Raw genomic sequence first — 24,396 nt, 5'->3', positions numbered from 1 at the left:
CCGCTACACCTATTCCTTAACAAAACACAGTTATACACAACACAACACTATTAAGGGAAACACACTGAAACAATTTACAGTTGATTCTGTCAAGTACAGATATCAACAAGTCCTTACACTGATCGTTCACTTCACCATCACAGTGTCGATTCTGAAAAGTACAGATGTTAACAAGTCCACACTCTGATTATTCACTTTACCATCACAAGGCAAGACTGACTTTCTTACTCAAGTCGATTGTGACAAGTTCACATATCAGCCAAATCCTCAGCTCACTGTAACAAACACCTTAACCCACACTCTACACTCTAAGCCACACTCTAACTCCAACTCTCCGGCCTCTAGGCCTGTCAGCTCGATATATATACCGTTCAACAAACAGTCTAGAAATATTGATTTCTGGAAATGTTCTTGCAACACACTAAATGGAACATATCCGAACATACAAGGAACAATCAATTGACCGCCTCTCGACTGTAGTAGATCAAACTCAAATATTCAATTATAGGTACACAAACCATAGTGACAAATTCTACAAAATTCCTAATGTTTCTACATGCATCTGGATAATAAATCATTACACTAAGTTTCCAGAAACCTCCATATGTATCGGAATGATAGTGGATTATACCCAATATACAAATATTACAGAGTTTTCTACAGTTTTTAACTAAACATATTTTAAGGTTAGATGTATTCACAATACATATTTGAGGTTATACGAACTTACAATACACTTAGCATTTAATAAAAGATAACTAATATAGGCCTATATTAAACATAATAACTGAAGGTTTTACAAGAGTTGGGTTATGTGCAGGATAGCGTACATATGGCAAGTTCTCAAGAAGATACAAACTGTCCAACAGTATCTGGGACATTGTGCAGGAAAAATTGATCAAGATATTTGTGAAAAACTGAAAAATGTTCTGCAAAAGAATTAAGGTTACCAGCCAATGTGTGAAATTGATAAAATACTGCACGGTAAAAATTTCAACTTTGGTGTACTTGCGGAAGACTTATTTGCCAGGAGACACTGACTATTTCAACTATCCACCCATGACATAAGGTTGAATTAGAAAGAAGTACTTCAATGTACAGAAATATTCTTCAGGACAACAGGCGATCCTTGCAGTTCAGGACACTTCAGATGGCTACGGTTGGTTACTACAGTCTTCATTTACAGTAAGTAAAGATTTTTACATTTTAATGTAATATTTTCATAAATTTAAGGTGGTTTTATAAGTCATTTTTCAGTATTTTTAGGTCATCTTTTCATGAATTTAACATCATTTTTCAGTAATTTTTAGGTCATCAACTTCTGAGCCCTAGTTATCACAGAAGATGGGAAGATAACTGAGGAGAATGGAAAGAGAGTAAAACAAGCAAATAGCTTCTACTAGAATATGAAGGGTATACTGACGATGACTGATGATGATTGCTGTTTAATGGGGCCAAACATCTAGGTCATTGGCCTGAAGTGTATAATGTGGAACCAAGAAGTTCCAAGGAAATGGAAAGAAGTTCTGTATTTGACCTATGTGTACCAAAATTGACATATGCAGCAGTTACATGAACAATAACAAAACTAGGTGAGAGTAGAATTCAGGCAGCTGAAATTAAATTTCTAGAGGTATTGTAGGGAAGACAATGAAAGGTAAAATCATAAACAGAGAGATTAGAAAGAGGACTGGAGTTTCAAATCTACAACAGGACAAGATAGAAACAAGCAAGCTGAAATGCGAGTAGTATGGACATATGATGTGAATGGGAAAAGACCGAGCTCAAAAGGAAGTATCTACAGAGACATCAGGAGGAGAGAGACCACAAGGAAGGCCTCGAAAGAAGCGGATTGATATAGTGGAAGAGAGTATAGAGAAGAGAGGAAGAAAAATACAAGAAATATGGAAGTAGGAAAAGAGTGGTGGAGAGACAAGCAACAATGGAGATCCTTGACTAATAACCTGACCCAGAAGAGAACTTTAAATGGGAACGGAAGATGATGATTATTATTATTACCTTTTTTTTTTTTACAATCTGCTTTTAAACTGCACTGACACAGATAGGTCTTACAGTGACGATGGGATAGGAAAAGGCCAGGAGTGGGAAAGAAGCAACCATGGCCTTAATTAAGGTGTGAAAATGGGAAACCACAGCAAAATATCTTCAAGGCTGCTGACAGTGGGGTTCGAAGCCACTATCTCCTGAATGCAAACTGATAGCTACGTGACTCAAACCGCACAACCACTTGCTCGGTATTATTATTATTATTATTATTATTATTATTATTATTATTATCAGGTATTATATGGTGAAGAAAACTTAATCTGTCTACCAGGACAACACAAGCTGTCAGAACACTTGCAGGAATAACAAGCCCTGTAGGAATAAACAACAAGTCTAAGACAAAGTAGAGTCTGTCTCATCTCTTTATCACTGTGATGAACGGGATTCAAGAATGAGTAAGTCATGTCACTGGTGGTGATAAAATGAAAGTTGTACATTTAGTTGGTTATGTATTTGTGTGGAATGACTTCAGACATACAGTACAAGAGCAGGCCAATCCCCGGACAAAGATAGCAGAAGAATATGGTCTCATGAAACATGAAGGAAAATGTTATTTGGTGATTAAGCACAGAAATGGTCAGTCTATAAACTTCAAATAGATGGGAAACAACTAAAAATGACTGATATTTTTTTCTTTACATCGCACCAACAAAATATAAACATCTTGGAAGTAATGGTGGAACTGAGTATTATGAACTCAACAAGTCCCAGCAGAAAGAAACTTGCAGGTTTGAAAGAGATCTAGCACACAACAGGGAAAGTGACTCTGAAGTGCACACAAACAATCTGCCAAATTTATTTCAAACCAATCTTGACCCATGGGTGAAAAACATGAACTACGAGAGAGAAAGAAAGAAAGAAAGAAAGAAAGAAACAAACAAACAAACAAACAAACAAACAAACAAACAAAGAACAAAAGAAAAAAAAGAAAGAATGGTAAGGTAAGCAGGATCCAGGCACCTGAAATGAGATTTGTCAAAAAAGCATGATTGGCAAGACAAGACAAGATAAAATAGAATAATGAACAAAAATCTGAGAGACATGTCCAAAGTAGAGGGACTGCAGGATGAAACAATGATACAGAGGTTGGTATGGTATGGATACACGTGAAGAATGAGTGCAGAAGGAATACCTAGGAAAGTGTTTGAGCTGCAGTGGGAAGAATGGTGGTTCAAAGTATATCTTTCAAAATGATTGGTCGTAGTCAAAGGAAAACAAATAAAACTAACTGGTTGAAATCAGTTTCAAATAATTTAGTGGAAAACAGAAAGCTAAAATTTAAAAGCAATTCAATTTCTGTGTGTACTGCAAATAATATTGGTCTCCTTTTTATGGGAATAAAAAAACCTCAAAGGCCATAAGATTAAACTTTCCTAATTTTATTGTGAATGATTCAACAGAGCACTTCAAGATTTCTGTTGTATTATTTCTCAAAATTACTGATTTCTCATTCAGAGCACAAAAGAAAGCTGCATTCTTTCCAAAAATTACAAGATAAACATTACAAGATATTTTATTTCTTCTTCTTCTTCTTCTTTCCCCCTATTTCTTTGAGTCGGTACTTTAGCCCAGTTTTATGGCTGAATACCCTTCCTATTTGCAGGGATGTATTCACTACGGCAGCTTTCTGTGGTAGTAGGTAGTGTGGTACGTTGTGTGTAAATAAAGAGATGTGTAATGAAACGAACACAAACACCCAGTCTTGAGCCAGAAGAATTAACCACACATGGTTGAAATCCCCAGTACAGCTGCAAATCAAGCCCAGCAAACTCTGAAGGCCACTATACTGACCATTCAGCCAAAGAGTTGGGCAAAGTATTTTCTTAATATTATTCCATATGGTTGGTTCTTTCTTTACTCATTACTGATTTGTAGAATGCTTTTTAGACCTTAATAATTACTTCAAAATCATATTAATACAATTTGAATGGAAAGAGGAAATGTGTTATATATACAGAAATGTGAAAATATGAAATTTTATCAACCAAATTTAGTCTTATAGAAAATAATTCCCTGACTAACTGAGACATCCCAAATTATCTAACTGCATAACATCAGAAGAAACACTGCTGAATAAATCTACAGTGCAAAATATTTATATAGTTCAGTGGCCAATACCGTGAACAAGACTTCTATTTATTCTAAGAGTGCACAAGTTCAGTCTGAAATAATGTGTTGTCAATTATAAAAGGAGACAACATGATGGTGATCCAAATTAATATTCATATTTATAAAAAACTGGTATATATTAAAGATACACTGAAGTACTCACCACCACTAGCTGATTTATCTAATTCTACATCTGAGCTTAAGTGACTTCCTCTTTGAAGTGTGTTAGAGTCCGTTGTTAGTGGTACTGTAAAAGAACATGCAGTGTTATCACATTTTCCTCTTAGATCTTCTTCTATAGGCTCTAACTCTCCTAATTCACAGCTGCTAATAACTAATGATTCACATTTTCTGTAGCAATCCATATTCTTCTCTGTATCACAATTGGACTGATTTTCCCACTGGGTATTGTAATTAGTAAAATTATTTTTCAGCACATTCTGTTGAGTTGTACCAAAATCTTCCAGAGATATACCTCTATCTCCACAGTCAGGACTAACAATTCCAACATCTTCATCATACTTATGTGCAGTATTGAACCAACCGTGATATTTTATATCAGTTGTACTATTTAACCCCTTAGCATTTGACTGATGAAATTCATGAAAATTGCTACCAAGAGGTGATTTTGCTTCTAAATGTAAACAAGGCAGCATATTTTCTTCTTCCATATCATCCCTTTCTGTATATTCTCGAAAATTGCAATTCTTTGATATAGGAAAAAACCTTCTATTAGCAAACGAATTCTCTCTCTCCCCCGACTGGATACATGAATCATTGATACTCTTCAGTTCAATTTCTCTCACACATGAAATTTCATTTGATGAAAATGATCTGACATTCTTGATGGTATTCATTCCCTTATGATCACTATTGATCCTATTTCTATTTTCAGGATTAAGAGAAATTCTCTTTGTTTCTTTCTCATGGTCCAAAGTAAATTTGTTATTTAAAACTTGTATTCCAGATTTGAACTGAGGTAATGGAGGCTTTGTAGTTAGCCCTGGTTGCAGAGAATTTGAATTCATATGCTGTGCCATTGCAATAATTCTTTCCCCAAGACTTGTTTCTGAATGACAAAGCTCATCACTTCTTATACTCTCCAAGTCATGTTCTGCTCCAAGATCAATGTTGATTAATCCAAATTCAGACCTCAGACCTGCAAAAAAAAATGAAAAGAAAAAAATCAATTACTACGAACAATTAAAATTACAATTAAACACTCACAACAAATTTAGAAACTACTTTTGTAAAAGACTTATTCTTTGAAATGAGAGGAGCTTTAAAAATATTTCCATCTCAAAAAAAGTACCTCAAACTATAGTATTTAATAGATACACTCCACCGTAATATATATGATTTTAGTAACTTTCTATTACTGAGCGAGTGGCTGCACGGTTTGGGTCACATAGCTGTCAACTTGCATTCAGGAGATAGCGAAACCCCACTATTGGCAGCCTTAAGATGGTTTTCCATGGTTTCCCCATTTTAACACCAGGCAAATGCTGGGGCTGAACCTTAATCAAGGACATGGATGCTTCCTTCCTACTCATAGCCCATTCCTAACCCATTGTCGCCATACGACCTATTGTGTCAGTGCGACGTAAAAAAGAAATGTAAAAAATATATTAAAAAATAAAACATTTTATTTACAAATATTCATACAATATTTATATCTTACTAATATGGTTAACTTCAGTGATGTCCAGCTCCATGATTAAATGGTTAGCATGCTGGCCCATGATCTAAGGGATCTCAAGTTCAATTACCAGATGAGTTGGGGACTTAAACTTTCATTGGTTAATTCCTTTAACTCGGTGGCTGGGTGTCTGTGTCATATTCAACATTAGAATTCATCCTCACAGACGCTCACATCAGCTATAAGGCATCAACTCGAAAGACCTGCACCAGGCCTCCCTGAAGGCCACACGCCATGCTGCACAACAGCTTCTCCAGGCAAAGGATGACACGATCTCAGTGAGCAATGAATTTAGTACAATCATGTGTCACCAAAAGATGTCAAAATGTTGAGGTTTATTCCTTACTAGCAAGATACCCGTGCTTCGCTACGGCATTACACTGAAATTATAACTGAATGCTTATCGTTATATATATAACCCGCCGATATTCGCAATCTGACTCGTTTTCTGACAGGTTCCCCCAAAATTCGCGATCTGACTCATTTTCTGAGAGATTACGGCAACATTCCTCCCATTTTTCAATCTTTTTCCAGCAATCGATTTCGTAATTCCAGGGCTATGTCCAGGTATTCCACCCGGTCAGTTGTGTCCCTAAATCTTTGTCATGTTTTCCTATAAGCATCTTTAATGTGGATCAAATCCTTGAGGAGATCCAGCGGTACTGAACTGGCAGCTGGACTGCAATCATAGTCATTACCCGTCCAGGACCCCTTTCCAGCATGGTCCGCGCATTTTGACGACGGTCCAGAACATTATTATTATTATTATTATTATTATTATTATTATTATTATTGATGTTCTGGACCCCACAGCAAGATGCAAGACCTCTACTTGGCAGTAAATTACATCTGCTGCCACTGTCATTGATGACAGTATGACCAGCACCATTGTCGCGCGTAGGCAAGTGTGCGGGATTTCTGGCGATACGAATGACATACTTCCGTGCATTATTGACCTTATTATAGAGGTGAACAATAGGACGGTCAATCTCATTCCTATCGTTTATTTCAAATGTGTTTAAATTTTTATTTATATGCCAGGAGAATCTACTGTAATCTAAGAACGTACTCCGAAGGAAAAGATGGCTCTTGAAAACGAACCCAGGAAACATTAATAATGATCGGTTTATGATCAGAATAAGTACATCGAAAAACTACAGCCTGTTTCCAGTCATTCCACAGGGTCAGGAAAGGAAAGGAAAGCGGCGACAACAGGAATTGTGCCGGCTGCCGAAACCTGTCGCACTCCTCTGGGGCAATGATTAATGAATGACAAATGAAATGAAATGATATTGGACAGTGTTGCTGGAATGAATGGTGACAGAAAAAACGTGTCCTGCCTCCGTTTTGTCCAGCACGAATGTCACATGTAGAGACCAGGATTTCAACCACGGAACCCAGCTGTGAGAGGCCGGCGCAATGCCGCCTGAGCAACGAAGGCTCCTTATAAATACATTATGAACAGTAAAATCAATTGGTCTCACCTCCGTTTACACCCCACCGCCGTTAAGTTTATTTACACCCCCCCCCCCAAAAATAACTAAAAGAAGGCGTGTTTCTTTATGTTTAAAGGAGATTCCAAACACCAATGTTCACGTCTATTACCTTTAGTTTTGAGATAAAAATAATTCACTATTTTCAATTTCACACTCCTCCCCCCCCCCAAGTGAATTTTCCGGCAAAAAATACTTGTATCTTTAATAGAAAAGGATCGTCTAAACACCAATTATCACGACTCTAACATCTTCAGTTTTTTTGATTTATGTGTCCTCATGAAAGGAATTCAATTCCTTTTCACTCCCGCCCCCCAAGATGATTCCCCCCCCCAAACGGGTTTTTCTTTGTTTTTAAAGGAGAACCAAATACCAATTTTCACGTCTGTAGGCCCTAACAACTTTAGTTTTTATTAGATGTTAGTATTCTCATACAATTAAGTCAATTAATTTTAAATTATCTCACCTCCCCCCCCCCCCCCCTCCCGCATTCATTGGATTTTCTGACAATAGGTGTTTCTTTACCCTTAAAGCAGATTCCAAATATCAAATTTCACGTATGTAATAACTTCATTTTTGAGATAACAGTAGCCTAATTAAAATAATTCAAACCGAGCTCGATAGCTGCAGTCGCTTAAGTGCGGCCAGTATCCAGTATTCGGGAGATAGTAGGTTCGAACCCCACTGTCGGCAGCCCTGAAAATGGTTTTCCGTGGTTTCCCATTTTCACACCAGGCAAATGCTGGGGCTGTACCTTAATTAAGGCCACGGCCGCTTCCTTCCCACTCCTAGCCCTTTCCTGTCCCATCGTCGCCATAAGACCTATCTGTGTCGGTGCGACGTAAAGCAACTAGCAAAAAAAAAAAAAAAAAAAATAATAATTCAACACCATTTTCAGTCCCTTTTACCCCCCCCCCCCCTCTCCACCCAAGTGGTATTTCCGAAAACTAAAAATACACGTTTCTTTATTTTTAACAGAGATAAAAATACCATTTTTCACTTCTGTAACATGTTACGTTTTTGAGATATACTGTATAAAAATTAACCCCCCCTTGTCATCCCCCATTAATTGGATTTTCCAAAAGCAAAAAAAATGTTTCTTTATTTTGAAAGGAGATCCCAAATACCAATTTTCAGGTCTGTAATATCTTCAGTTTCTGAGATTTCAGTATCCTCATTACAGGCATTCAACCCCTGTTTCACTCCTCCTATTGGGATTTTCCGAAAACAAAAAAAATTAGTGTTCCTTTCTTTTTAAAGCAGATTCTAAATACCAATTTTTACATCTGTAAACTTTTAAAGTTTTAAGATATAGACACACTCATTTTAAAAATTCACCCCCCTTTTCACCCCCCATTATTTGGAGTTTCCAAGAACGAAAAAATTCGTGTTTCCTTATTTTTAAAGTGGATCCCCAGTTCCAATTTTCAGGTCTGAAATATCTTCAGGTTCTGAAATATAAGTAGCCTCATTAAAGGCATTCAACCCTTTTTTCACCCTTTTCTACCCTTCCTATCGGGATGTTCCGAAAACAAAAAAATACGTGTTTCTTTATTTTTAAAGGAGATTCTAAATACCATATTTTACATCTATAAACTTTAAAAGTTTTGAAATATAGATACACTCTTTTTAAAAATTCATCCCCCTTTCACCCCCCATTAATTGGATTTTCCAAAACCCAAAAATACGTGTTTCCTTATTTTTGAAGGAGATCTCAAACACTTAAATTCACGTCTGTAATATCTTCAGTTTCTGAGATATAAGTATCCTCATTAAAGGCATTCAACCCATTTTTCACCCCTTTTCACCCCTCCTATTGGGATTTTCCGAAAACAAAAAATACGTGATTTTTATTGTTAATGAAGATTCTAAATACCAATTTTTACATCTGTAAACTTCAAAAGTTTTGAGATATAGAAGCACCCATTTTAAAAATTCATCCCCCTTTTTACCCTACCATTAATTGGATTTTCCGAAAACAAAAAAATACATGTTTCTTTATTTTTAAGAGAGATCAAAAGTACCAATTTTCAGGTCTGTAACATCTTCAGTTTCCGAGATATACGTACCGGTATCCTGATTAAAGGCATTCAACCACTTTTTCACCCTTTTTCACCCCTCCTATTGGGATTTTCCGAAAACAAAAAAGTACATGTTTCCTTATTTTTAAAGAAGATTCTAAATACCAATTTTTACATCTGTAAACTTTTAAAGTTTTGAGATATAGATACACTCATTTTACAATTTCACCCCCCTTTTTCACCCCCTTAGCGACGGAATATCCAAAAATCCTCTCTTAGCGAGCACCTACGTCTTAGTATAAATGTATCCCCAAACTTTCATTTCTTTATGTCCAGTAGTTTTGGCTCGGCGATGATGAATCAGTCAGTCAGTCAGTCAGTCAGTCAGGACAAGTTATTTTATATATATAGATGATATCCCACAATATTCTCATAGGTTGGTGAGTCTCCATGAGTGAGTAACATCATCCAAGTGATTTCAGAATAGGCCACTAAATGCTACTTAAATAATACCAGCCATCTTTGTTTCTGTCTATTCGATTACATTCTATGATCATAACTCCCGTTACAGGTCATGAATGTTAACTAGGTTCAATCTTCACTACAGCAATAACAATGCTATCCATTCAATGTCCATTCTAATTGTCTTAACAAAAGCATGGTAGCAGAATCTTTCCCTGAAGATGTTCTTTAATGTGGCATAAGCCAACAACAGGCCTTTGAACTGAGCAACAGTCACTGGCAGTCCAGGTTGTAGCGCCACGGTGCTTTTTTCTTCTGACTTATCAAAAGAAAGATGGCAGTTCATAATCCAAAAAATACTTTCCAGAAAGTAATCAACTGAGTCAAACGAAATGATAGTACACTATGGTGGAATGACGGCAGAAAAAATAAGGTAAATAAAGGACACTCAAGCCCATTGAATCTGTGGCTGCCAAGTACTGCCATTTTTCCAGTGACACCATTTGGTGGCATACAGAATCTCTCCACTAAACAGTCTACATTAAACTCTAAAGTGATTCTGTCGCATACAGTGATACAGTGCCTTGTAATCATGAAAGGTGGTGATTCTGAAAATCAAGTCATAGTAATAGTGCTGTACAAAGTAGGAAGACAGCATTCAAACATAATTTATATCCTTAAGAACTTGGTTTCTGGAGAATGTTTGTTTACTGAAAAAATGCTTTGGTGAGACTGACAGCATGTCTGACCACCCTTGTTTGGACCATCTGAGATCCTCTACAATATCACAGGCCATCACTCTTGTGAAACAAAGAATCTGCTGAATTTCTGTATGAAAACAAAAGGTAATGGCAAGAGAGATGAACATTTCCAGAAGGACAATGTTTAGAGTGCTAAGGTCTGAAAGCACTTTTTTGCCACATGGGACACTTTCCAACAAAACAACTGAAGGAGCAAAGACTGGTCAAATACCAAGCCCTACTTAAGCAGTGTGCAAAATAGTCACTGGAATATTCTCTTTACCGACAAGAACGTCATAATTTAAGGCACTTTAACTCTCAAATTTAACATGTCTATGCTCCAGATGCAGTCACAGCTCACCATGTGGTTCCAAAAATCCAGAGAACTCATCATCCAGCATCACTGATGGTCTGGTGGGGAGTTTCTAATGATAGAGTGTCTGCCATTTGCTTTTGCCAGCTCTTGCATTATCGTAGTGATAAAGTGGTTAAAACCTATTCATATTGTTTAATTTTGTGTGTATGTGTGATACATTTAGCGCTATTTATATATTGGTGTTTAGTGCTTGCTGGTAGATATTGGGAGTAATGATATTTATTTGAATTTTATATCAAGCAGTTCAGTTAGTGTTAATTAGATTATGTTTTCTAGGTTAGGTAGGCTATCTAGGTTTACTTTGTTTCAAATTTAGGTTTAGGAAATAATTTAGGTAATAATATTAACTTTTAAAAATGTAAATATCTGTAGGTTCATTGATATAATAGTTACGAAGGCAGATTAACATAATGAGTTGTAACTTCCGCAGCTTTTATATTTGTGGAGACAACAGACACAGTATTTCGTATAGATATCCGTTCAAACTATCAAGGAGGTAACAATTTATTCAATTAAATAATACAATACGCCTGTAAACTTTGATATAAAAAAGAAGTTAAAGAGAATATATGGTATTTCACTGGAGAATTACTCAACAGTCTTAGGATAGTTGACGATTGTTAATGATTGTTTGCTGCATTCCGACGAGAACAAATAGTATAGGGTAGCTCAGAAAACAAATACAAGAATCAGCTGAATACTGTATTCCAATAATTTGTAGTTCCAAGTCACCTGACATACTTTGCACCTTTGATTATTCATTGAGTAAACGTTAATAATCAGATTCCTATATCCCAATAACTGCAATTCAAGTCCCCGGCATAGTTTTGACAGAAGTACTTTGAGAAATTATTGTAGACAATCTCTTATTTTTCAGCATTTAAGGACACTTTTTTGTTCTTTTTGCTGGTTGATTTACGTTGCACCGACACAGATAGGTCTTATGGCGATGATGGGATAGGAAAGGCCTAGGAGTTGGAAGGAAACGGCCGTGGCCTTAATTAAGGTACAGCCTGGTGTGAAAATGGGAAACCACAGAAAACCATCTTCAGGGCTGCCGACAGTGGGATTCGTACCCACTATCTCCCGGATGCAAGCTCAACAGCTGCGTGCCCCTGACCACACGGCTAACACGCCCAATAAGGACACTTTTATTCTCTGTCCTGTGGAGTTGTATGCATTTAGCTTTGTTGGTAATCCTTGAGTAGTTCTTGCAAATTTCAAACTTTAATTGCAATTTTTATTTCTGTTTGTGATCAGTATACAGTAATAACCTATTGTAATTAGGATACATCTGAACATAGTTTACAAATTATTGTACTGTATTGCAGTATCTTATTAGAAATTAGCATGCTTATTCTATTAATGTGAAATATTTGTGTAGTAGAAGTATCTTTTGAATCCCTCTTGCTAGAATTCTGTTGCTGTAATTAGGATAGGCTTAACTCCAGTTTGGAATTGTGTAATTCTTGTGTACTCAGTCATTAATGGCAGTTTTCATCCTGTTAGGGTATTGTAGGATAAAAAAGTACTACAACTAAGTAGTATTGTAGTATATTAATTATCTTATTGATGTGTTATCTTCGTGTACTATCCTAGACAATATTCCTTTCCTTTCCTTTCATTTTTTTTTTTTTTTTTTTTGCACAGAATAAGTTATTTTCTTTTTTCTCTTTTTTTCATTATTTCATAAAGAACGGCTAAGGAGTACAAGTGCAGGAAGTGTGGATATGGCCAGGCCAGTATGAGGGAGGAGTTGGAGAGTTTGGGGGAGATAATTAAAATTCTCTCAGAAGACAGGAAGGAAGGTCAGCCTCCCTCAAACAATGTACAGGATACAGTAGGTGTAAAAGAGGGATGGGAAGGAAAGGGGGGAATTATAGAAGACAGGTGGTCTAATGTTTTAAGGGGAAGGACACTGCAGGCTAAGGGTTCTATTTGGGATCAGAATTCAGGACAGCTGAAAAATTGGTATAGGGATCTGCACTCAGATGGCCTTCACTTAAACTGCAGTGGTATGTACTGTATAAGTTAGGAAATTTGTTTAGAAGGGTTATAGGGAGGTACATTCAGGGAAACCGGGTGGTCTGGGGAGCAGTGATAAGGATACAGGGATCTGGAAGTCTAATAGGGATGACATAAAAATGTCAGTGTTGAACTGTAGAAGTATTGTAAACAAAGGAATAGAATTAAGTAATTTAATAGATATATACTGGTACTTACCAGACATTGTAACAGGAGTTGAATCATGGCTGAGAAATGCTATAATGGATGCAGAAATTTTCTCACGAAACTGGAGTGTGTATGGTAGAGATAGGATAGGAATGGTAGGAGAGGGAGTATTCATTCTGGTGAAAGAAGAGTTTGTCAGCTAGGAATAAGTTAAAGATGACAAACATGAAATTCTACGTGTAAGGCTCATCTCTAAAGATAATAGGCAACTTGATGTCTTTGGAGTATACAGACCGGGAATTAGATTAGGAATTATTTGATAAGGTGGGAAACAATATAGAAAGGAACATGATTGTAGCAGGAGATCTCAATTTACCAAATGTCAATTGGGATGGTAATGCGAATGACAGAATGAATGACCAACAAATGGCAAATAAGTTAATATGGGAAGGACAGCTGATTCACCAAGTGATGGAACCGACTAGAGGGAAGAATATACTGGACGAGGTGCTGGTAAAACCACATGAGCCCTATCAAGAAACCGAAGTAATAGATGGTATTCGTGGTCACGAAGCTGTTTCTGTCGTAGTTAAAAATAAATGTGATAGAAAGGAAGGTCTTAAAAGTAGGACTATTAGGCAGTACCATATGGCTGATAAAAAATGCATGAGGGATTTAAAAAAAATTAACTATGATCGGTGATAATGGTAAATAAAAATGTGAACATACTCTCGAATGGGTCTAAAGCAAATGTTGAGGAATGTGAAAACAGGTTTGTAACTTTAAAGGTGGTAAGGAATGGTAAGGACCCACTATATTGAACCATATCAATATACACTACCGGTCAAAAGTTTTCGATCACCTATCACAACTATGGATTTGTGGTTAAAACAGAGATGTAGTCTTAAATAATCTATCATAGCCCTGTTCTGATAATAAAACAATGACGTGTCTTTACCCAAGACGTGTCCACTCGAATAGGCCTCATTCTTTCAGCTGTCTGTGTAGCAAGCAGTTCACATCAGTTTACAGTACACTGTGTGCAGCTAGCAGTGTGTTTGTGTATCTGATCAGGTGCATACCATATTACCTCCAAACGGGACGGAAGCAGGAGATTGGAACTGAAAAACATGCTATATTGTAGCTCTGCATCATGAAGGGTATTCTAGTAGGACAATACCAACAAACGTTGGCGTAGCCCAATCTACAGTGGTATATACTGAACCCTTTAGGTCCATATTGAGGGATACCTACCTTTTTTACCTATCAGCAAAGTTCATGAGATCTGTCTCTTGGGTCGTATCGGGTTCTTCGTCACTTGCTGAGGTAAAGGTAGGGTTCAGTAATTCTAATCTATCTACTGGAATGAAAGGTCTGTTTAAAAGATTCCTATTTATTCAGGACAATTCTGAAGCAATCTGATATGTCAACGGTATCATAGAAGTCAATTGTGCCCAATGGACACCACAATCATTTTAACATAAAGGTCAGAACACTGGTGTGAGACTTTAACGTAACTGCCTGATGGGCATTCTTACTAGAAACCATTGTCTCAATTATTAATTATTTAAGAAAGGAAAGTCTGGAAATCCTTAAATTCGGCTTCCATGTGAGACCACATGTACCATCATAGTGATTCGTTATGGTCCAGCCCTTGTAACACGAACTCTGGACTCTGGGTATAATTAAGGCAGTCCAATTGGTGTGTGCCACACAGTGGTTCTACGGCATGGACCCTTAATTGAATCGATGTGACCTGCGTCTATGTCATGGACCGACATCTAATCTTATAAGTTACTTTAAAGTCATTGTGGATGATGACCGCAAGGAAATGAGGCTACAATGGCATATGGCCCTAATCTAAGTCACTGAGGTTGATGACCCCCTGACCATCCAAGTTTCTAGGCTGAAGGCTAAACACAATTAAGTTACATCGGTTGATGACCAAAGTTTCCACTTTACTATCCCAGCACATTCACTGCTCAATCAATCAAAGTTCAATAATTACAACAATAGCAATGCTCACAAACTTTGTGGCAGTAAAATCCATTTCCTTCGGATATGTTCCCTTAATCGTTCTTTATTTTTTAAATATTCCCCAGAAAACAAACTAAAATTTCCAGAATGCATCTCCAAGTTATTCGCTTGATTAAAGTTATTTCAAAATGCGGTTTCACTGAATTTAATAATTAAATAAATTTAAATGATTTAGCGAAATGTTAAAGAACAGTAAATGTTATCTCCGCGGACTCTGGTTTCTTCACAAATTTCTACGCAGCTGTGATGTGAATTCAATATTGTGATATTTATCTGGCTGGAAAAGAATTGTTACATAATTCATGTCCAGTTATATATCTTGTCTCATGATTTCACGCTTTAAAATCTAATCTAGTCCTAACCGTTATTAACACTTGGATATCCTATGAATCTACGTACAAACCAAACAACTCGCCATATAATTACGATGTCATCTCTCGTCATACCATTATGAATTTTGCACACCCCTCACAGACAAACCGATCATCACAACCATCGCTCTATATTTTGGACAACCCTGAATTTGGTTACTCTGTTCCTTATACTCAAAGTTCGTGATTTCAAATGTTCATTACGTCCCCAATTAAACAAATTTTACAGTATTTCACAATACTCAGATCATTACCGGCTATGAATTTCAACTAAATCCAGCATTTTAACGTTTTCCCCGGCCGAGAATACAGTACAATCTCAATTCCACGCGTGTTCCGTTATATCCCCGCTGTTTTCCCCCTATCAGCTGAGGCCTCTCACCCCCAGGTTCGCTTGTCAGTGATGTGAAACACCCGGTTCGTTCTACCTGACTGACTTCTCAAAATGCTCTCTTTTACACTCTGCCGACATAATTAAACAAATACGATATTCTAACCAACAAAATGCACAGATTATGCTTCAAGATGCCCACACTAATTATACGCGTCGCCAATTAATACTGCTATGGATTTCTATGAATTTCTTTCCATTCCCAACATTATAAAATATACCTCGGGCTATCGTGTCCCGGCTTCAATGACAGGACTCTAACCTGATTCGCACATCTCATCTCAACTCATATAAAACATTCCTCGGGCTTCCATGTCCCGGGTTCAATGACAGGTCCAACCTGATTCACAAATCTCATATCAACAAAACTAACCTCTGTTTCCCAGCTCTACAATTATCATCGACAAAGAACTGAAAAAAAATCCTTACTAGAAATCTCGACGTCTAATATCGCACAATGTATTAATCATGAATAACTTCGCATAAATGATATCGTATTTAATAACTTGATTTTTACGAGAAGATGACTGAAACATTCTACTTGATCTTTATTGTCAGTCGGACACAGTTTAAAATGGGCCTAGAAAAACGTTTCTCTCCGTGACCAAATTCATCACCCTAGGTTCTCAACCGACAGCGCGCTTCCACTCGATTGAAAATGAGTAACCATGGATTATTATTATTAACGTCAAATTGCAGACAGAAAAATTTTACTTTGAATGAACATCTTAATTTGACATCACAAATATATAGGCAGTACACTCACACGGATGACGATCTACACTGGACGTGGTATCACTTCGAAACCCTATTCAATAACTTTTACAACATTATACGGCACTCGCAAGACTTCAAAAATTTATCCAAGTGGGAAAAAAAAAACAATGACTCTTTTAGTCGTACTCTCACATTTACAAAACTTAGTAGGGGTGACCACTGCGTCGTATATCCCCATTCAAATACACTTTTAGAGATCATGAGACAAGATATAAGAGGTAGTAAGATGGAAAGTCACCTACCTCATGTCGTCACGCCAGTGTTCGTCATAGGGCTCACCTGCGACCCTGGCATTTTATTTAGCCATTTTTACATTCATGGCTGTACATATCATTATGTTTCTTCAGGTTTCCTGGAATAAAGCATTAAAAAAAAGAAAATACCCTTCACTTGTTTGCTGAGCGCACACGATGGACTCTAATTATTTCCGCACACGGATTACTTAATCACATTAGAATTTATTCAGTACTTTGACCGTCCTATCTGGTACAATTATTTCACTCAAGAAAACTATCTCCTCATGGAGACAAGACCTAGCCCCAATGGCTAAAATCTGCAGTTGAACTCAGTCTACTTTCGTTGGTTTGATTTCGCAGAGCAGCTCAACAATTGTTCGTCCGCTTTGTATCACAAATGCCGGAGAAGGAGACTTCGTCATGGCGTCCCTTCATATTTATAGCAGTTACCCCCTCTCTTCGGATATCTCCCTTTGCCGCCAAGAAAATTTCTATAAATTTTCTGACTTAACTAAACTGTAATTTCAAGAGTTTTGAAAGTGACTACATGCTTGCTACATTTCTGGCGGTAGTGTTCATGGACATTTAAAATTTTTACGGGTTCGATTTGTGAGATGATTGACCTCCTTTGATAGGCACTATATTTTTTTGACTTGGCTTTGATCACGCCATGTACACGCGCTTTGAAATAGTTCACAAAAATGACTTGAGATTCTTCCGCCGTTGACACGTGTGGCTGACGTCACGTACCCCAGAGCGTGGGACCGAAGGTAATCACCCCCTCGTCACGTGTCAAATTCATGCTATCAAGAATCCGACTTTTAGTTTAATTGTTAATTTATGCATAATGTTCTTAGGGCACAAAGGTCATGGGTTCAATACATTGCAGCAGTTCAAGCAAACCGATGCCAATGCAAGTGTTTCGTGATCTGGAAGACCCTGTGTAACATCATACAGGGAAGATCAGTTCATATGTGTACAGAGTAAACGTCAGAAGACTCGTACGGCACCTGAAATTCGCGAGGAAGTCAATAATGTGCGAGCTGCTCTGACCTCTGTCTCAACAGTGCAACACTGTCTTCGTGAACGAGGTTTAAAAGGGTGCATAGCAGCCAAAAAAAACGTTATTACGGACACAAAATAAGGTGAAAAGAATGCAATGGGCACAGCAACATAAAAACTGGAGCGTGCAGCAATGGTCAAAGGTGTTACTCATGGATGAATCAAAGTTTGAAGTATTTGGGAGCCATCGTCGAATGTTTGTTTGTCGACTTCGTGGAGCACATATGAAGAGTCAGTGTGTGACAACTACGGTGAAGCATGGTGGATGGTCGGTTGTGGTGTGGGGATGTTTTGCGGGTGATAAAGTCGGTGATCTAGTGCGAATTAATGGAATATTAAAGAAGGAAGGATATCACAGGATGCTGATCGAAATGCAGTTCCATCTGGCAAGAGGCTTATTGGTCGTGTGTTTGTTCTGCAGCAGGACAATGACCCCAAACATTCTTCTAAATTGTGTAGAGGGTATGTCAATAGAAAAGAGAAATGTGGGGAACTGAAAAATATGATTTGGCCAAATCAGTCACCAGACTTAAATCCCATTGAACTGTTATGGGATGAACTTGACAGGGAGGTCCGAAAACTGAGGTCAACTAATTTTGAAGAGCTATGGAATAATTTACAGAGCTGTTGGGCTGCAATATCTACACAAACACTACAAAATCTTATTTCCAGAATGCCAAGAGTTTGTGCAGCTGTTCGGAGGGCAAAGGGTGGATACTTTGAAGAGGCTAAAATATAAACCATATTGTATTGTACTTAATGATAGAGAGAGAAAATACATATTTTGTTGGTCTATTTAGTTTTTACGATGTGTTTGTACAGTGAAATAAAGTATCTAGTTTTGTGCATAGGTGATCGAAAACTTTTGACCGGTAGTGTATGCTCCAACTGTATACCATTTATTTATGGATAACACTGTGGGCTTATTTAATAATGCATCATTGCACGGGAGTCAAACAACGGCGTATGAAATCCTGCAGATCCATTAAAATCAGTGAGTAGCAAGAAACCATTCAGATCGTGCTCGCGGATCATGATAAGTACATGTGCGTATTGTTAATTGCCACTGAGAAGGACTGATATTGCCTACGAATAACTCCCCTAAATTAATGGTGTTCAGATCGGACTCATATCCGTACACAGGCTGTAGTCTAGTGTCAGCCAATCATTAAGGGCAAGATCCAGTACACGTGTACTACATGCAGAAGCCTGATAAATCATCTGTACTGCAGGAGTTTTCAGCATTCCAAGGACAATGATGGCAGCACCCAGAGTCGACAGAGTGATCGCTAAAACCCTGGATTTCGTCGTCATGATGGCCTAAGCATTGTGACACTAGCGGCCATGTGAACGCCTCTGATGGCTGAGAATCGACCAATCGATCAGAACAGGAATGAGAAAGCTTCCCCCTCCCTGCGTTCTTTCTTAGCCTTGCAGATTTCGGTTAGGACCGGGGAGTCCCCGTGGTATACTAGCACATGTCTCCAACGGCTACTCATGTTCGAGTGGCTTTCCATTAAAACTGCAAAACACTCTCAGCAAACCCAAGTAGTCAATATTTTCGCACACATGTATTTATAAATTCTCATCTATCTCTTTGAATAGGTCAAAATATGGAATATCGGCGCAGTGAAGGATTTCTCATGTAATATTTTTATGATTCCACTCCTGTGGTAACGAAATTGGTTAACCTGGTTGCGCTGTCTTGTGAGTCCCAGTCTTCAAATATCAGCTCTTGTTTTTTTAATTCAAACTCGAGGGACAAAGAGCAATGCAGCGGCACTCCCTCAACGACTTGTTTTAAACTTAAAAATAAGCGTTGATACTGGCTCGGTTTCGACTTGTCCCTTATACAGGCGCAGTCTAGCACTCAACAGGCCATCGTTCATTTTGTTGTCATTTGCACTTAATTTTATTCATGTGCACAGCACATATTCTGACTTTCCTGACCATTTTGGGTCAAACTTAAGGATTTTATTATTCATTTGTGATTTATAGTGTGAATTAAATTATGTCTTAGTTAATAAATCCATCTTAGCCCAATATCTTTTTTCTTATTCACGTAGAAATGTAGTCGTTATCTTGTCCATATACTTGATAGTATGTTTTAGCTATTGCAGTTTGGAAAGAAATAGAGTATGAAACGGCTGTGGAAGTAAGGAGAAATTGAAGGAACTTACTAGGAAATTGAATCTAGCGAAGAAGTCAGCCAAGGATAACATAATGGCAAGACTGGCAGTTATACAAATATACAAATTTTAAATTTCATTTCTTTTAGGGAATAGCTGTAGGAAGTTTCTTCATCACCAAAAACTTTTGTAGGAGGCTGTCCCATTGTTCACATATTAAGTTATCTGGCTTCTGGAGAGAGTATTCACCATCAACAGCACAGTCTATTTTCACCCATGTTTCACCAAGTTGCACGAATTTGTTTACCCGTGTACTGCTTTCTTCACATTCAATCAACTCCACTTCCAAATGGTCAGTAAAAAATTGACCTTAATGTCACTCATTTGTGCAATATGAGGTATTGTAATAAAGTGCAATGTTTTCTCCAAATCTTGAAATAGAGAAAATCTCTGGGAAATTATTTGTTTTGAATTTTGCGAGACGTCGGTGTACTTCTTACAAATAATTTTTGTGCCTTCAAAAGTTAACTGATTTGCAAAATTTGACATCAGTTCAAGTTGTACTTTAAGTGAAGAAAGTACTTAAAATTCTTTGTTTCAACATCCCTGACGAATACACATTTTCTCTGGAATAATTTTATGATCTCACACAATCTATCTGCAGTATGTCCCTTTCCTTGCAGTTCCTTATTCATATCATTGTATACTGCTGTAAAATCACGGAGAAATTCACACAGCCAAATATGCTCCATGAGTATTGGGAATTCTTCGTGCTTTTCTGTCATGAAGAAGCGAATTTCGTCCAAGAGCTCGACAAGCCTCTGAAGTACTTGCCCATGACTCAGCCAGCGAACATTATTGTACATTACAAGTACGCCACAGTGAGATTCCACTTTGTGTAGCATTTTCAAGAATTGGCGATTATTTAGAACATGGGCAGGTATGAAGTTCACAATTTTAGTTACCACCGAGAGTACTCTGTCAAATGACTGCATACCTTCTTTCACACATAGGGCTTCCTGGTGTAACATATGATGGAACTGTAAAATAGGGTGTTTTAACATTTTCTTTAAGAAATTGCACAAACCCATTATGAATACCCACCATACTTGAGGCAATGTTCTGTACGTCAAACCCCATTTTTAATACAAGTTCTTGCTTCACATCCTTCATTACATCTTTACCTATTGTTGTATTTCATAAACACAACAATTTAACTAATTACTCCCTCATCACATTTCCACAAGGAAATCAGACAAAAACAGCAATCCTTTCTTGTAAGGTCACATACGTGCTTGCATCAAGACATAATACATCTGGGAGTTATCCGAATCAGCTTTCAATTGCTCCGAAACATCTTCACTCATTCTTATTATTCTACCCTTGATGGTATTTTGGCTGGCTGGCATTTCTTTAATTCTCTTAATTATTTGTTGTTTATTAGGAAAGTCTTCAATTAATGTATCGGACATCAATAAGAAAGTCTCTTTCAAGAACTCATCGTCAGAAATCGGTTTCCAATGCTCTAATATGCAGTGAGACAGATGGAAACAACTGCACTGATATTATTCCTTGGCCTGAAAGATGATATAAAACAACTAGTTTGTTTTGTGCACTGTTCGATTTTCTGTGAAACGAGCTCTCTTCTTTCTTCATTTGGCATGGAACGAACATATAAATGATTTGTCTCAAAATGGTACTTTAGACCTACATTAAATGTGCGGGACACGGCGGTTTTCAAGCACAGGCAACACAAAGTTTTATTGCTTCTTTCTATCACTCCGAATTCCCTTGTCCACTGTTCTCGAAGAATCCGGTCACTACCTTTGTTAAGTTTCTGTTTTCTTCGGCACCAAAAACATGTTTGTGAGGTCCGTATACAAACGACATTCAATTAACAGTAACACACAACAAATAATTACGTGCTACTTGCTACCACACACAAGTCTGACTTCACTCACTGACTGACTGACTGAAGGCCAGGTTTTCGATATTTATTTCTTACACGTGAAACACTATGACTCTACGATCCATGAAATATGTATAGTCTGTAGCACAAGACTTATATAAAAAAATTTAATATGTTCATGTGGAGTGCAACCAAAATCATGTTCGCGTGTCACCTAGTGACACGCGTGGCATAGGTTTGCCATCCCTGACCTAGGAGAATAATGGGCTCTGTTATGGAGGGTGAGAGAAGTAGAAGTAGAGGGAGAATAAGACGATGATGGTTAGACTAATTTTCCAATGATTTAAAGATAAGAGGTATAGAACTAAATGAGGCCACAGCACTAGTTGCAAATAGAGGATTGTGATGACATTTAGTAAACACACAGAGGCTTGCAGACTGAATGTTGAAAGGCATAATGGTCTATAATGATGATCTATAAATGTATGTTTCTTTTGTTGGATCCGCTCTTTCAATACCTACATATACAATCACGAAAATTTCTCTTCATCAGCTTATAAATTCAAAAAACTTTATCTAAGACATTTAAAATTACATGATCATGAAATGTGCTTAAAAATACAATCTAAAAACTATGGTTGTAAGGTTCTCGTGGTTCTTACGCTTCACAAACACAATGAATTACAAATTATTATAACTTTCTATAAGATCATCACATGCCGTTCATCATGATAAAGTAACTTTAAGGGACTAAGTTTCTGAATTTGTGAGCCGATGAAGGGAATTGAAGGTTCTCGAAACATGTGCACTCTTTACAAAAAACAATATGTATATGAGTTTCCACCTTATCAATACAAATTTATTTTACATTAAGCAAGTAAAATGTAAAATAAATTTGTATTGATAAGGTGGAAACTCATATACATATTGTTTTTTGTAAAGTAATATCTATCAATACGGAAATGAAACTTATAAACAACACATGTGCACTCTTCGAATTAATGTAAACAACAATCATTGTGACTGTATATTTAAAAAAAGGAACACTAATATCATGTGTAATGTAATCGATGCGTGACCACAAAGATTTAAAGGTCTGTGTTCAAGAAAACGGTGTACATTTTGAATAATATACCAAAATTTCTTAGCATAAATACATGTTCTTTCATATCAAAAGTGGTATTTCTCTTTTCCAATCTGTGTTTCATATTATTGTATGTTGCAGGTCCAACCAGTCCTACTATTTTCAGGTATGTTGTAACCTAATTTAAAGAAATAATTTGTTACTGATGATGGAATTTAATTTCCAAAACCTGGTTCTAACAAAGAAATATTATTGTGCTGATATACAGTAGACTGTGTTTTTATTACTTGACTGTATTGTTAATCACCACCCAATCTGGACATGGGGTTAGGTTTGCTTAGCTGTAAGCTCGCATGTGGGAGATGGTGGATTTGAATCCCACTGTCGGTAGCCCCGAAGGTGGTTTTCTGTGATTTTTCCCATTCTCACACCAGGCAAATGATGGGGATGTACCTTAATTAAAGCCACAGTTGCTACCTTCCCAAAGCTAGATCTTTCCCATCCTTCCACTGCAGAAAAACCATCCAATGTGTTAGTGTAGAGTGAAAAGATTTTCAAAATCAAAATACGGCACAAAAATTAAAAGTTCACATGAATCAACATTTTATGTAAGCATTTGTTATTACTATATCTATATAGCTTTTATAGCAGATTTAAATTAATATTATGTTAAAATACAGTAGAAGTCCACTATAGCGAGTACGGTATATAACGAGAACTCCGTTATAGCGACGACTTTTTTCTGTCCCTTCAAAATTCCTATATTAAACTATGTATCGTCCTTCGGTTACAGCGAGAACCCTATCACTGCTGCATCCGTTATTACGAGCGATTAAGCGCGCGCGATTTTTTCCGTTACCAATATTTATACACACCAGCGATGATATTGCATGCGATAGATTACCTTCGGCATAGTTTCCTCTCTATGTGCACTAGCGATTTATCTCGTCAACATTCAAAGGCGATGTCGGAGTCGATTAGTAATACCCGTTGACAGCTGTTCTGTAAAGAAAATTCGAAATGAAAGAGAACATATTTTCGTAATGAATGCGTAAATAACGTGTCCGATAACGGTTGTTAACTCGTTAAAAATTAAGGCTGACTAAACTACCGCTTAATTTTGAGGCTAAATACTGCAGATAAGTAAGAATGGGAAAAACCTTGAGATACGGCAGAGTGCTTAATTGATTTCAGAGGTTAGTTTACATTTTGTTGCGTCTGGTTAAATTATGGAAAGGCTATTATGAAAATTTATAGCGAG

The 24,396-nt window shown here is 37.2% G+C and overlaps 1 protein-coding gene across 1 annotated transcript in view; it reads right to left on the bottom strand.

Annotated features, from left to right (window-relative positions):
• The window catches only part of LOC136863193 (centrosomal protein of 131 kDa), a 253,612-nt gene that overhangs the window by 140,921 nt on the left and 88,295 nt on the right, over nucleotides 1-24,396 (bottom strand). Inside the window, exon 7 of the mRNA XM_068226334.1 lies at nucleotides 4,340-5,335. Within this exon, the coding sequence (XP_068082435.1) occupies nucleotides 4,340-5,335 (996 nt within the window). The remainder of the gene's footprint in view (nucleotides 1-4,339; nucleotides 5,336-24,396) is intronic.

The sequence above is a fragment of the Anabrus simplex genome, chromosome 2 (genome assembly GCF_040414725.1).
Source record: "Anabrus simplex isolate iqAnaSimp1 chromosome 2, ASM4041472v1, whole genome shotgun sequence".
Taxonomy (NCBI): Eukaryota; Metazoa; Arthropoda; class Insecta; order Orthoptera; family Tettigoniidae; genus Anabrus; species Anabrus simplex.
The sequence above is the reverse complement of the archived record's forward strand: the minus strand, read 5'-3'. Positions and strand labels throughout refer to the sequence as shown.